Consider the following 13890-nt stretch of genomic DNA (forward strand, 5'->3'; position numbering starts at 1 on the left):
TGCAAGGGACCTCTCTATGACACCATTTCCTGTTTTCTGCATGTTGGTTGCACCATGTGATTTTGTTGGCCACAGCATATGACTTTAATTTGGTAGACTTTAACAAATATTAATAATTGATTATTGAAAACTACTAATGTTTTCCCCCATTGTTATGATAGGACAGTTGTATTACACTAACATTTTTGAAATTATACACCCATATCAAAATTATTATTATGATTATTAATTCATTCAGAAACTAAAAACTGGTTAATCAGAGGAAAAAAAAAATATTCAAGGCACTCTATGTATGAATTGCATTTTTAATGTAATTAATATGGATGAAAATGAGCATTGTGTCAATGACTCTTCAATATGAATGTCAATTCTTAAAACGCAGCATGCATAAACATGGGGCCGTGTTTGCTTTGTGTATCCTACCCTTCATTTTTAGATTAAAAGCCTCTATCAAAAGTGTGGTGTAATACATTCTTGAAAAAGATACCAGAATTAAAAAAGCAATCAAGGATCTGAGATATCTGATATATTAATAAACTGTAGCTAATATATTTCAGTCACAGCATGGTTTCAACATGCTAATTTACCCAAGAACCATGTAGAAATGTATGGAAAGTACAAATCGAATGGCTTCCATATGTAAGATTTTCTGATCGTGATCACAGCACCGCCACATGGACAGTCATAAAAGCTTCTAGAGTTTCTTTTCTACGCATGAAAATATAAAGTCTACAGAAGTTTTCACAAAACCCTATTACTGCGGTTTCATTTTCAGTTATTTCACAGAGAAAGTTTCCACCTTCCGATGGGACGTTGGGAGTTCTCTGTAAAAGTTCAAGTATGTCTGTAGCTCTTGACCCCTGTCTGGACAGCCTAACATCAATGGCAATGGTTCAACAATCGTTGTTTACTGAAGCCTTCGGTCATCTCAAAGACCCCAACCTCACCAGTCCAATATGAAAGTCTGAAATTAATCCTACAGATGGTCGACCATGCAAGCATTACAGGATAGAGCCGCCATTAAATTTGTATGGATCACCTTCAGCAAGAATTTAGACCTTGCAAGAGAGTTTAGTAGAGCTACAGTATAGTAAACATATTATCCATACAAAACAGAATTACCCAATGTGCAGTATTCTTCCTTGCTTTTCTGAATGTCAAGGAACTGGTAACTGGACTCTATATTATCATAGTGTGTTTTCTCATGCATGTTTCTTTTAAAACAGCATATGGATGTGAATCAGCATTAAAGGGATAGTTCACTTTGAAATAAAATTTTGGTATGTTTTAGCTTACCTCAAGGGCATCCATTAAAACAATTCCCCATCGTCCAAATTAAACAATTCCCCATCGTAAGTACACATTGATGGCCTAAGACACGAAACGAGCGGTTTGTGTGAGAAAACGAACTGTATTTATATAGTTTTTACCTCTTATACACAGCCACGTCCAAGTGATCTGAGGGCGCGCACGCATCCTGGTGTATAAATACTGTTCGTTTTCTCACACAAACCGCTCGTTTCGTGTCTTAGGCCATCAATGTGTACTTACGATGGGGAATTGTTTAATTTAGACGATGGGGAATTGTTTTAATTTGGACTCTGTGCATGCTCTTTGAGACAGTGACCATAGACCTGCATTATATGACTGTCAGACAAGAACGGTTTGACCTAAAAATATCAAAATTGAAACTACTGCGGAAAAAAAGACACCTACATCTTGGATGCCCTTGAGGTAAGCTAAAACATACCAATATTTAATTTCAAAGTGAACTATCCCTTTAATTCATTCATTCATTCATTTGTTTGTTGGTTTGTCTGTCCATTCATTCCAAGTTATTATTATGTTTTTGGGGAGTCATACCACATGACATTTTACAACCTGAACTAACCTTGCCTTGTCATAAAAAGGTTAAATTATCTGATATTTTAAGAGACAGTGGGCCTCTCTATGACATTGTTTCCTGTTTTATGTTTTTTACTGCATGTTGATTGCATCACATGACTATTTTGGTGGACATTTCTTGCAAATAAAAAATGATGTTAAAATGTGTTTTTTCTCTCCTAAAAACAGAATTGTGCAGTATGTTTCCTTGTTTCCTTGTGAAGCATAGGGTAATATTCAGAGAAAATGAACCACTCTTACAAGTACAAGCTATATTTAGCCATAGATAGGAAGCCAAGAAAACAATTAAATATTATCGGCTAACAGTTTCACTATTCATTGACGAGCTTACCTGTACCCCTCCTCCCTCCTTTCTGTCTTTCCACACAACCCTGAGCACGACAGACACTTTTATCTTTCCATTTTTAATATCATGCTCTAATTATTTACTCTTCAGGTGTATTAAAGTTGAGCTGAATAGTGACTAGATCCGCCTTGTTAGCTTTAATTACTTGTCTTTGTTCTTCCCTTTAATGAATGAGCCGAGCAAAATTAAAAGTGCTTAATGAAATGAAACCCAAACGGCAGACAGTACGCCATGTTTCCTTGAGATGGGTGGGAGCGGGGGCGGAAAACACGGGCATAAATAATAATTTATCCCTGTAACGTTGAACCATTTAGTGACATTATTATCATCATAGCCATCTCGCTTCGAACTAATACACCACAGTTGAAGAAATAGCAAGGTTTTTTTTCCATGCATCGAAAAAGATTATTTGTCAAGATTATGCATGACATTAGAAATGTCAAATGCCTCGAACATAAAGGAGACGGATGTCAGTATGCGGCGAGGAGGTGGAGAAGAGGAGAGGTAGGAGGGAGATGAATGTCAGCCATGGAAAAACAAACGGCGCCCGCAAGCCTGTGCACCGTCTCCGAACAGAATTAAACCCAAATTCATCAACTAAGCAGCCTGCCTTATACCAGAGTCCACAATGAAGCCAAGCATCCATTTAGATGCAAGTTAACAAGTGAAACTGCTCTTTTCAGGGCTGATGGTTTGTCTAAATGCTAATTCATGTTCAAAAAGCGCTCAACATTCCAAAGGCATTATGTGTAGACTCAGACAGAGTGCAGCAGAGACATCAAACTGCTTTCAGACCGAGCGTTATGCTCTGCTGGAAGGTTATTTTCCCCCACTGGCCAAAGCGAGATTGGATTTCAGTAATGAAACCGGCTAATAATGCTCATTATACCCTTAATCTGGGAACGAATTTGTTTTTTAATAACACAGCGATTCATACGTGTAATTAAAAAGTAACTTGGCATTTGTCACCCCAAATTAAACAAATACAGCTTGACTCACGTGGAACCGAAACGGTGACTGAAAACATAACAATGACTAAATAAATGATGTGGCAAAAACTATTATGTCACATCGAGGAAAAAAAGTAGGCCCACTGTTAAAATATACATGAATGTTCCAGTAATCCAACAGCTGGAGTCGTTGAAGCTTAATATGGAAGTCTGAAACAGGGGTTTTCTTTTGTGTTTGCTGTGTTATTGAGGGAGGACAAGTGTGTGTCTTTGACGTTAGGTTTCAGATTAAGGCTTTGGGTGGACACCAGGGAAGAGTAAAGGTTTCTGATTCTGTTGAACTCTACAGTTAACATTCTGAAGCCAGAGCTACTGATCTGGGGTCAGGTGAAGTTTAGACTTTATAAAAGAAATGATTCTGTTTTAATTTCCTGTCTGTCTGCTAAGGAAAGATCGAGTCAGCAGGTTAATCCAGCAAATCAGCACATCTGTAACCAAAACCCAGAGAGAAACAGACAGAGGGAAGACATTTTCCTTTTTCATGACAGGTCATTTAAAGAACAAAATGCACAAAGTAATCCTTTACAAGTCAAAAGATACGTTTTCTTGATTTGGTGTTTCATTGCAGAGATGAAGCTCCTTCAGATAACGTCCCTGTTTCACGACACTTCTGAAAGGAAGAATGGAAATGTGGCGTGAATACGTTAACGTCTTGCAGTCTGTGCTGCAATCTGGAGAGAATGGAAAGTTGAGAAAGACCAACTGACACATTTCAGCAGGCAGGCCGGACACACACACACACACACACACACACACACACACACACACACACACACACACACACACACACACACACACACACACACACACACACACACACACACACACACTGGCCATGTTGCTGTGAAGGACACAGATTCTTCCCTCTGCCATGCAGCCATATGAATCCTGGCTGTGTAGGGTGAGACAGATAGTGAGAGCAGAGAATAATTCACATGGTGAACAGATGAAGGGTTATCTGTCCATATTCTGCTGCATAAATCTCAGAATATGGGCCTGCTGGGGTAAAAAGGAAAGGAAAAAAAAGAGAAAAGCACCCAGGCTTTGGCTCTTAGTCTGCCCACATAAGATGGAAGAGACTGAATTTAAGAAAGTGAAAGCTATACTTTGTAGTGACTGAGACAAATCAGATACAATTATTTAACGAAGAATAATCTTTAAACCCCCTCACCCAACCACAAAACAAGTTGCCTGTGACAACCCCCCAAAATGATCGAATCAGGCCTCTGTTTACCATGGTTTTACGATCAAAAAGAACGTAAAAAGTCAACTCTCACTCCATTCCCCGAAACAAATGTCCATAAAAAAGCTCTCCTCCACATTCATTCATAGAAAACCTTCTATGAAGGAACATGCATATCTCCAGGACATTGTGTGTAAGATTATTGCTGTCTTGTTTAGTATCTTTTGTATTGTATACCATTTTATGCATACTTTATGATAGAACAACCAGTTAACGTAACATCACCTATACCATGTTTTGTATCTACAAATTTGTATTATGATGATCTAAATAATCGTGTATATGTTGATACCAACCTATTAGTACTACAAGAATCTTTAATAATTTCTGCATCAACACCCAATCCATGCTCGAAGACGAAGAGTCGTAAAGTTTACTTCCAAATGAACAACTTCTTATTGGCTCACTCATCTCCAGAGGGTGTCACATCTTCACACTTTAAAGATCACTGATCACAAGATCACGGCCGATTCTGAGAAATTCTGACGTGAAGATGATGCTGAGCTAGACTTCTAAGGACCCCTAAGTTTGTGCCAGGCTGCGGCCTTGTCTTTCCACTCACCAAAGACTCCAACTGGTTCTTTCATCAAGACAACATCAGCAGAGATCAACTGGAGCCTCTACAAATTGCATCAGGAAAGTTTTATTCAAATGAGCGAGACATGCAAGTATCAAACTTAGTCTCTCTATTTGATACATTAAGTATCCCTACCCCTTTTAAAGAAGGGTGTGTTAAAACTAAGAAACTGATGGTTTCCTCAAGGCTTTTGGTCTGCTGAATTTCAAACAAAGCTAGAACTTCTTGCTTTCCAGCTTTTTATCTCTATTTCCATTGCTAAACTGTATGCATGTATGTGTGTGTATGTTAGATTAGTCTAAGTGTTTCGTAGTTAATAAAGTCTTGTTCGTGTCACTTGAAAAGTTGTTTGTGGTTCATGCTCATATACTGGAGTACCTAATCATGCAGATTTTGGCTACATGCACTGAATAGCACTGTACAGTAAAAAAGTCATTTTCCTTACCACGGAAATTAACATCTCTTAGAATTAATAGACCAGTCAACTAAAATGTTAACCACTTTAATTGCCAATTGTAATCACACACACACACGCACGCACGCACGCACGCACGCACGCACGCACGCACACACACACACACACACACACACACACACACACACACACACACACACACACACACCTTTATCTCTCCCTAGTATCCTTTTTTATTCAACTACACAGAATAATAACCAATATGTTAAACTCCTACCAAAGACAGCCGAGGAATTTCCTTCTTCGCCAAATCAAATATTTGGCCCTCCATACATCATAGAGGATCTGACATTAAGTAGCTCAGTGCGTCACGGCAGGGTAGAGAGGAAGGCCCACGGACTCGCCACAGATTGATTTATAGAGACATAAGGCAGTAAATCACCAGCCATAGGGCGAGAGCGCCTAACGGGGCTCCAATAACAGGCCAGCAGCCAAATCGCTGTGTGAGTAATCTATCAAGACCTGTTACAGTCAGACGCGAGCGGGTACAGGGGGTCTACAACCTCAGTTGTGTCTCAGACACCAGTGTTGTTGTCACATTGTTGTAAAGAGACCAGCTCCCATCACAGACCATGTAATTCCTTTCATCTTTGAGAGAATGAACTTTAAGTGGAATTCTAAACTTTCACCCGCTTTGCTTTGAATCTTTCAGAAACAAGAACAAGACATAGACAGATATTCTTTGACTAGGAGTTAAATTGTCAAACTAAACTAGGGATTAAAGTCAAATTTACCAGTTCCAAAACGTGTGTAAAAAGGTAATCACTTGCTAGCTTAAGAAGCCATAGCTCCAATTAAATTGACCTAACAGCTCTCATAAACATGTTCCTTAATTAAGATCTGAAAGAGGAATGAATGAGAGAATGAATGAGAGAATTTAATTAGTGCATAGACAGGAGTTCCGGAGGCTCCGGACACTGATGATCCTCAGCCATTGTAGCACAATTCCAGGAAATAAACATAAGTGAATCACAACTGAACAAAGTGAACATTGCATGATCAGATAATATGCACAGAAACGCCATGTAACCCCTTAAAAACAAAACAAAAAAACATTTACTTTACTTTTAAAAAGAGTACTTATTACAGACATAATATACTGTACTTAAACAAATCCAGTACTTTAAGTGTGAACAAATGTAATATTTTTAGGTCACTTAATTGCATGTTAATTGCGATTAAAGAAAATGTATTATAGTTTAAATTTAGTTTAATTGCAATTAGTGCTTTTTTGACTAACTTAAGTAGAACATTTTTATGTGTAATTTCATTATTACTTCTATTGTCCTTGAAATATGGTTCCAAATATTGGCATTTTATTGTCACATCTGTCCACTGCATTAGAGGATAATGGTAAATATTCTAGAAGTACTTGGTGCATCAACACTTCTGTAAACCATTTTGCATTTGCCATACATTAAAAGCATGATGACATATAAAGAAGAAAGTGATATCATAAGAAAGGGTCAAAGGTCAAACCTGTCACACCTTTCTGTACACTGTATGCGAGTCACGCTGACTAAAAGAGACACACACACAAAACACCAGCTTCTGCTAATTAAAAAAAGGGGTTCTTTTCAGAGCTAATATTGATTAGAATCGTTTATGTAGCAATCACATGTAATGAGGACCCACAAAGTGTACGCATAGAGTCAGAGCATTCATCACTCAGACCACTGCAGACTCATAAATCTTAACAGTTTTTACACAAAACCATAGGCCATTGATCACTTCCATACTTGAAAGCAAGACTCCAGGAAAACAGTGAGAGTGCTAGGAAAGATTAATAGAGATGTGTTGGTCATACACACAAATGGCATATAAATTAATTGATGGACAAGCTGGGAAATGCAGACTAATCAATCACATTCCTAAAGATGGATGAGAGTATTGGCAATGGAGAGATGTAATCTTGAACAACACAATGGAAATTACCATTTTGCTTCTTTCACAAGCTTTCGAGCTTCACACGCTCTGTGGCTTCAAATAACACTCTTATAATTCAAAGTGAGCCGGTGGATCCCTCATTTAAAGCCTTTTTAGATTATAGACTACTTTCAAGTCAAAAGAATTCAGAACGAATGGTCAACATTATTTCAAAAGACTGAAAATAGTGAGCCTGAATGTGGTGTTTAATCGCTCACTGAAACCCCGTTAGTCCTCCCAAGAAATCCTTGAAAAAGAAATCTGTGATTATCAATGCACATCTTAATGGTGGCTAATGAAATTGCACGTTTCCATTAAAGACAATCAGATGTGGTTGAGATTGTTATTTTCCTTGACTGCACCTCTGCAAACCTGAGCACTGTCTGTTGGATCCAATAAGACAGGGCAAGGCCAAAACCAGAGGTGGACAGTAACAAAGTACATTTACTTGAGTACTGTACTTAAGTACACTTTTTGAGTATCTGTACTTGAGTATTACTTTTTCTGGAAACTTTTTACTTTAACTTCGCTACATTTGAAAGACAAATATCGTACTTTTTACTCCACTACATTTCTGTCAAGGTCCTTGAGTAGAATAACGTCAGTCAGGGGATGATTTTGGTTGCAGGGATTGCATTTTGGTTGGAAATGAAAGTCGGGTTTACGTCAGAACCCGACTGACGTTGGATTCTGACATCAACCCGATTTTCATTTTAAACGTTGGGTTTGGTCTTCTAAATGCGAATTGTCATTGTTTTGGAGCACACTAGCTTAGATAACAGTAAGGGTAACATATTCATACTAAAAGCCAAAAAACTTTAAATAGGGCACTATTTGAAGGAACAGCCATTTGGGTGTCCGAAACCATTGTGGACGTTATTTAGTGCACTTATTCAATCTCACATTCAATCACACTGGAACTGTGTTCTAGAAGTAAATTTGATATTGATATGAGGATATAGGCAGGCATAGATTCATACTGTACTGCATAAGGTACTGTAAGTATAACATACAACAATGCAACAATAATATAATGCATTGACATTTACTTTTTACTTTTGATACTTAGGTACTTTTAAAAATGAGAACTTTGTACTTTTACTTAAGTAAAAATAGGTCTTTACTTGTAACAGAGTAATATTTGACCAGTAGTATCTGTACTTTCACTCAAGTAAGGAAGTTGTGTACTTCTCTGTCCACCTCTGGCCAAAACTGACTTCAGTAACAGAGATAAAAAACAAACTAAACTTACCTTACCTTGGGCAACAATGTAGAGTGGAGCGGCATCTCAATGAACTGGCGTAGCCTAATAACAATGATCCAAATAAGTTGTCTTCTGCAATCCATGGACTGAATGAAGTGATTATGAAATATATGTCAAAGGAAAACTGTATAAGTGAATGCAACAGTTGGTTCATTGAATATGTCCAATACAAACACATCTGAGAAACATGGCAGGATGTATGAGAAGGCAGTCCTAAACTGAGTAAAGAGCAATACTGCCCTCTGCTGTGGAAAACTGACAACTTGTGCCTTATTTTGCGTCAGTTTAGCAACAGGGTCATTCATGTTTGGAGGATTTTGGACCAGGTTAGTTAAAAAACAAAACGTTAAAATGTCTTATCTGAGGGAGAAAATGTCTGTCTATCAGAACACACACTGGTTAAGCTCAAGCCTCAAATTTCAAGTGTGGCATAAGAAACATAAAAGAGTAGGCAAAAAGTTCCTAGATGACCAACTACTTCAGTTGAGATTCTGAAGTGTGCATGCGATGGACACTTTAGGCTACTGTCCCATGAGGCCACAGGAGAGGATTTGTGAATAGCAGTGATGCGACAACTCACGCTAGGTCACATGATAATGAAAGCATGGCGGATGTAGTACATTCAGATTACATTCATAGTGGACACACTACTATATACTATAGAACGTACCTTTTTAGCGGTCGTGAAGTAATTACTTATTTAAAATAAGTACTCAAGAGAGTATGCGATTTCGGATCCAGCCTAATTCTTTGTTCTTGGATTTGTTTTCCCTTCAAGGTAATTATAGCTACTTGCAAGTCGTGATTTCGAGCATATGCTGATGATAAGGTAACAGAGAAACCCCCCTGGTAGGATTTTATACCTCTTGATGGAAATAAATGTTATGTTATTTCCATCAAGAGGTGCATACATATTTGTTCAAGATTTTGAATTTAGAAAATGCTAAAGTCCAGCACTCTGTGCTACTCTAGCACATCCCAAAGACTCTCAATGAATTTAAGGTCTGGACTCAGAGGTGCCAATTCATGTGTGAAAATGATTCTTCATGCTCCCTCTGAACCATTCTTTCACAATTTGAGCCTGATGAATCTTGACATTGTCGTCATCCTGACCTGGAATATGACCGTGATGCGTTTTCCAACATGGTTGTCTAAGAAATGAATAGCTACACGCTCCATCAATTAAGGTTAGGATAACTATTGCCAAACATATAACATGCTAGAAACATAATTATCACTGTAATAACGATACAATCAGCCTATTTTTTTTTTTTTTTTGGCCGGGCAGTGTATATGAATCTGTGATCTGTGTTACTATGAAATGGTTTTCAATGAAGATATTTGATTATATGATTTTTTTTTTTTTTTTAAATATGCAGGCTGGATCTGCTGTTCTGGAAGCCCAAAAGCAAACTCCCCTTTGTCCCGAAGCTCAAATGTAAATGAGAACGAGATTCCAATAAAATGTGCCCAGTCTCGAGAGGAGCCAGAAAATGGATCTGTTTCAAAAGAAATTCATGGCCAAATCACCGGTAGCCAACTTTTTTTTTTTAACATGGGAACACAAATTAGTATTATCTTCAAAAAGAAACAAACAAAGTGAAGGATTTCACTCAAAGAGAAATTCCTGCCTTTTACTCATATTTCCATGCATGGCTTCAGCTTCAGCCAACCTCCATCTGTTCGTGCAATAGAAATCACTGAAGGATAAATATCTGAAGAGTTCCATTCAAACATACTTCCATTAAAAAATACTTCACAGCTAGGAAAATGATTGCTTTTCCAATAATTCAGATTTGATTTTTGTAATGCAAACGTTTAAGTTAAAATATGTGAAGAGCATGTTATTAAAGGCCTATGTATTATAAAAAATAATTAATATTAAATTCTGTCAATAAAATCACTCCCATGTTTTAATTTACCTACATTTTTCCCATTTTTAAACTAAAAAAAGGGAAACATTTTGTACAATGTGTCCACAACTGACCTAAAACAAGGGAACGAATTAATAAATTGTGGGAACGAATTGGGCCACAATTTCTTATCTTTTTTTCCCTCAATACATAACAGAATATTACACATTTCACCGCTATCCCCATATGGAATTACAAATATAATTACTTTTCAAACAAGTTTCCTGAACACCCATGCATTCTGATATCTCTTAGCCTTATGTACCTATTAGACCACAAGAAAAAAGACGACACCAGCTGAATGCTGCTTTAGTGCCCTGAAAGCTTCTTACAGATAGGCTTTGAATCTCAAACATTGTAAAAAAAATGTTTTTATTAAAAAGTATTTTTGTCCACAGTAGTTAAGACTTTGGCACCTAAAACACAAACAAAAAAAACAGTTTACACCCATAATCTGCATTCCATCAAAACGCATACATAAAAGGGATAAATAAAAGAAAAAAAAAAGTTCACTTCTTCATTAACACAGTGCTTTCCTTTGTCTCCTGGCAGACACAAAGGCCACAGATTTCAACCAACCAATCAGATTAGGGAGGGGCGAATATTACATCATACAAAAAGGATGCCTACAAGGCACAAAGGTTCTCATTGTAAGACAGTGCTTGTTTTAGAAAAGAACACCAATAAAAGTTTATCACTGACAAAAATACACAAAAAAAGGTCACAAAATCATAAAATCAAAAACCACAATCAAACAATAGGCAATAATACTGAAAAACACAAAGGCAAGATTTGTTGATTCTCTGCTGATGTTCCACTGATTTGAGTTTCCAGCGTATACGATGTCAACAGCCAAATTTCAAACCAGTGGAATCTCGGTGTAGACGGATGGTGTCCTTCCATCCACCGTGCAGAGGGAGACTGGCTGCAGACTCAACCAATCAGAAGAGTGAGAAGTTTTGTCTCTGGGCGTGATGTCACAGGTGGAAGCAGCAGGACAGAGTTTGCAGTGTGAGTGAAAATAAGGACAGAGAGGCACCGAGGGTGCTAGATACAGTCTCTGGGGGTCGTGTCCTCTCCAGTATTGGGCAAAACTGATACGCGCATTTATTCTAGAGGGTTCTGGGCATCTGCTAACAGGTCCGGTCTCAGGCACTCGATGGGACATTGAATGTTCTGTAGGGCAAAAGTAAAAAGTGCACTTGTTTTATGGCAAAATCCAAAACATACACATAAAATGTATGTGATGATTAAATAAAAGAGCAGAAGAGACCTCTTCCTGACCCCAAACTTTTGAACGGTAATGCATAGTCCATAATAATATACATTATCAGCTATAATTTCCCTCAAATCTGACTTTCATCAAAGATTAATACATTTTTTCTTTTCTTTTTTCTCTACAAATTGGGTATCACATCTATAAAAGACTCACAAGTTTGCGTAGGGCGTTCTCTCTGTAGCGGTCGAAAGCATCAGTGCGCACTGGAGGCTGAATGAGGTCCGCGTCAACTTCAGCTCCAGGACGACGACAGTTCTCACAGCGCCAGCCCTGGAGAGACAGCGTGGTTTTAAACATGGGAATATATATATAATATATATGGTGTGGAAACTAGGACATAGGACCTAGTGTTACCTGTTGTCCCCCGTGGCAGGTACAAGTGCAAATGGCTCCGAGATACTCCTTCTGCCACTGGTTGCCCACCTGGTACAACTTCCCCTCATCATAACAGGTGGATTCATCTACAGCAGACAATGCTTGTCAATCAACTAACCGATTTACAACTACAGTTAAACATTCAAAGTTGCTTAGAAACTACTGTAAAAAAAAAAACGACACTTACGGGGTTCACATTTAAACTCTCCTTTCCCGTTTCCCAGACAGGTGCAGCTCATCATGTGACCGTTCTCAGCATGACGGTCCCACTTCTCGCCAACTCGGTAGTTGTGGCCATTGTCATGGCACCACTCTGTAGATTAAGAGATGCGTGTTGGTTGGCAATATAAACTCTCAGAAGTGTGTGGAGAAAGACATTTGAGTTTCCAGCGTATTCATCCTTCACACACATTCATACAGTGGTTATTGCACTTAATAAGCTGGTCTCAGAGTTTAATATCATCTGGTTAAAGGCTGACAATACAAATCTGAGACATGAGCCACCTCATCTCTGACTGTCATGTTTGAAAACCTCCACAAACATGTCAGGAAAAAGCTAACATGGGCAAAAGTATGGGGGCAAAATTTGGATTTTATTTCACAAAAGATCTCAAGTGTACTAATTAAAGTTATTTTCGAGTACCGCTTAAAGCACGTGTCAGAACGAAACACCCATTAGTTCTTGGAGTAAATACTATATAGGCTCTAAACTGCATGTGTACACAGCTTTTTTTTTAAAGGCGGCTGCTGGTGTTTCGCATGCATTCGGCCAATCAGTGTAGAATTACGTCACTGGTAGTTCCTATTGTGCTGGGTTACACTGAAGTAGGAGATAATTTAGTTCCCTCAAAAGGCCGTTCCTAGAACTAAACTCGTTCCCATTTCCTGCGATGCGGACACGCCAAAAAGCGAGTATTTCCACCATTAGTTCTAGGAACAATGAAAAGGTTCGAAAGCCCCTAATAACTCCATTTATCATGCACTTTAATCTTTAAAACTTTGCAGACCTTTTACTGTACATTCACAGCTATATTACACTCTACATGAAAGGTTATATCCGAAGAAAAAGCCTAAGAGGGGCACTTTAAATAAACATATCACATTATTAAAATGCTAAACGGTTGCCCATGCCAGAGAGAGGAGTGGTGTTTAGCATTTAGTGGCACCGCTCATTCACTCACTGGATGAATCACATCTGAAATGACCACTGCCGAGGCCAAGGCACTTGCACCAGAGTTTAAAGCCTGTCTCAGACATGCGCTCCCACTCAGCGCCCACTTCATGGTGGGTGGCAGTGAATGTGTCGTAGCACACATCCTTGCTTGAGGGAGTCACTCCAGCACCTGGAACTAAAGCATATCAGGGGTCAAGGTCAAGCGTGTAAACTTCTGAAATGTGGTTATGTGAAATTTGTTTGGCTTTTGGATGATTTACCACTGTTTCCAACAGTCACAACATCATCGAGGACTTTCTGTTTTTGGTCTCCATTGACAGACTCCACAAGGACATTATAGGAGGCACCAGAGGTGAGACCGATCAGTGTAGCGCTAGTGGACGTACCAGGCAGACGCATCTGA

General features: G+C 38.5%; 1 protein-coding gene across 1 annotated transcript in view; it reads right to left on the bottom strand.

Moving 5' to 3' along the window:
• Positions 1 to 11012: 11012 nt before the first annotated feature.
• fn1a (fibronectin 1a) overlaps positions 11013 to 13890 on the bottom strand; it is a 29200-nt gene continuing 26322 nt past the window's right edge. The window contains exons 41-46 of the mRNA XM_081368882.1: positions 13748 to 13886; positions 13495 to 13662; positions 12501 to 12626; positions 12293 to 12399; positions 12092 to 12208; positions 11013 to 11835 (exon numbers count right to left, since the gene is read on the bottom strand). Coding sequence (XP_081225008.1) covers positions 11767 to 11835; positions 12092 to 12208; positions 12293 to 12399; positions 12501 to 12626; positions 13495 to 13662; positions 13748 to 13886 — 726 coding nt within the window. The 3' untranslated portion in view covers positions 11013 to 11766. The remainder of the gene's footprint in view (positions 11836 to 12091; positions 12209 to 12292; positions 12400 to 12500; positions 12627 to 13494; positions 13663 to 13747; positions 13887 to 13890) is intronic.

The sequence above is a fragment of the Scardinius erythrophthalmus genome, assembly GCF_964197995.2.
Source record: "Scardinius erythrophthalmus genome assembly, chromosome: 6".
Taxonomy (NCBI): Eukaryota; Metazoa; Chordata; class Actinopteri; order Cypriniformes; family Leuciscidae; genus Scardinius; species Scardinius erythrophthalmus.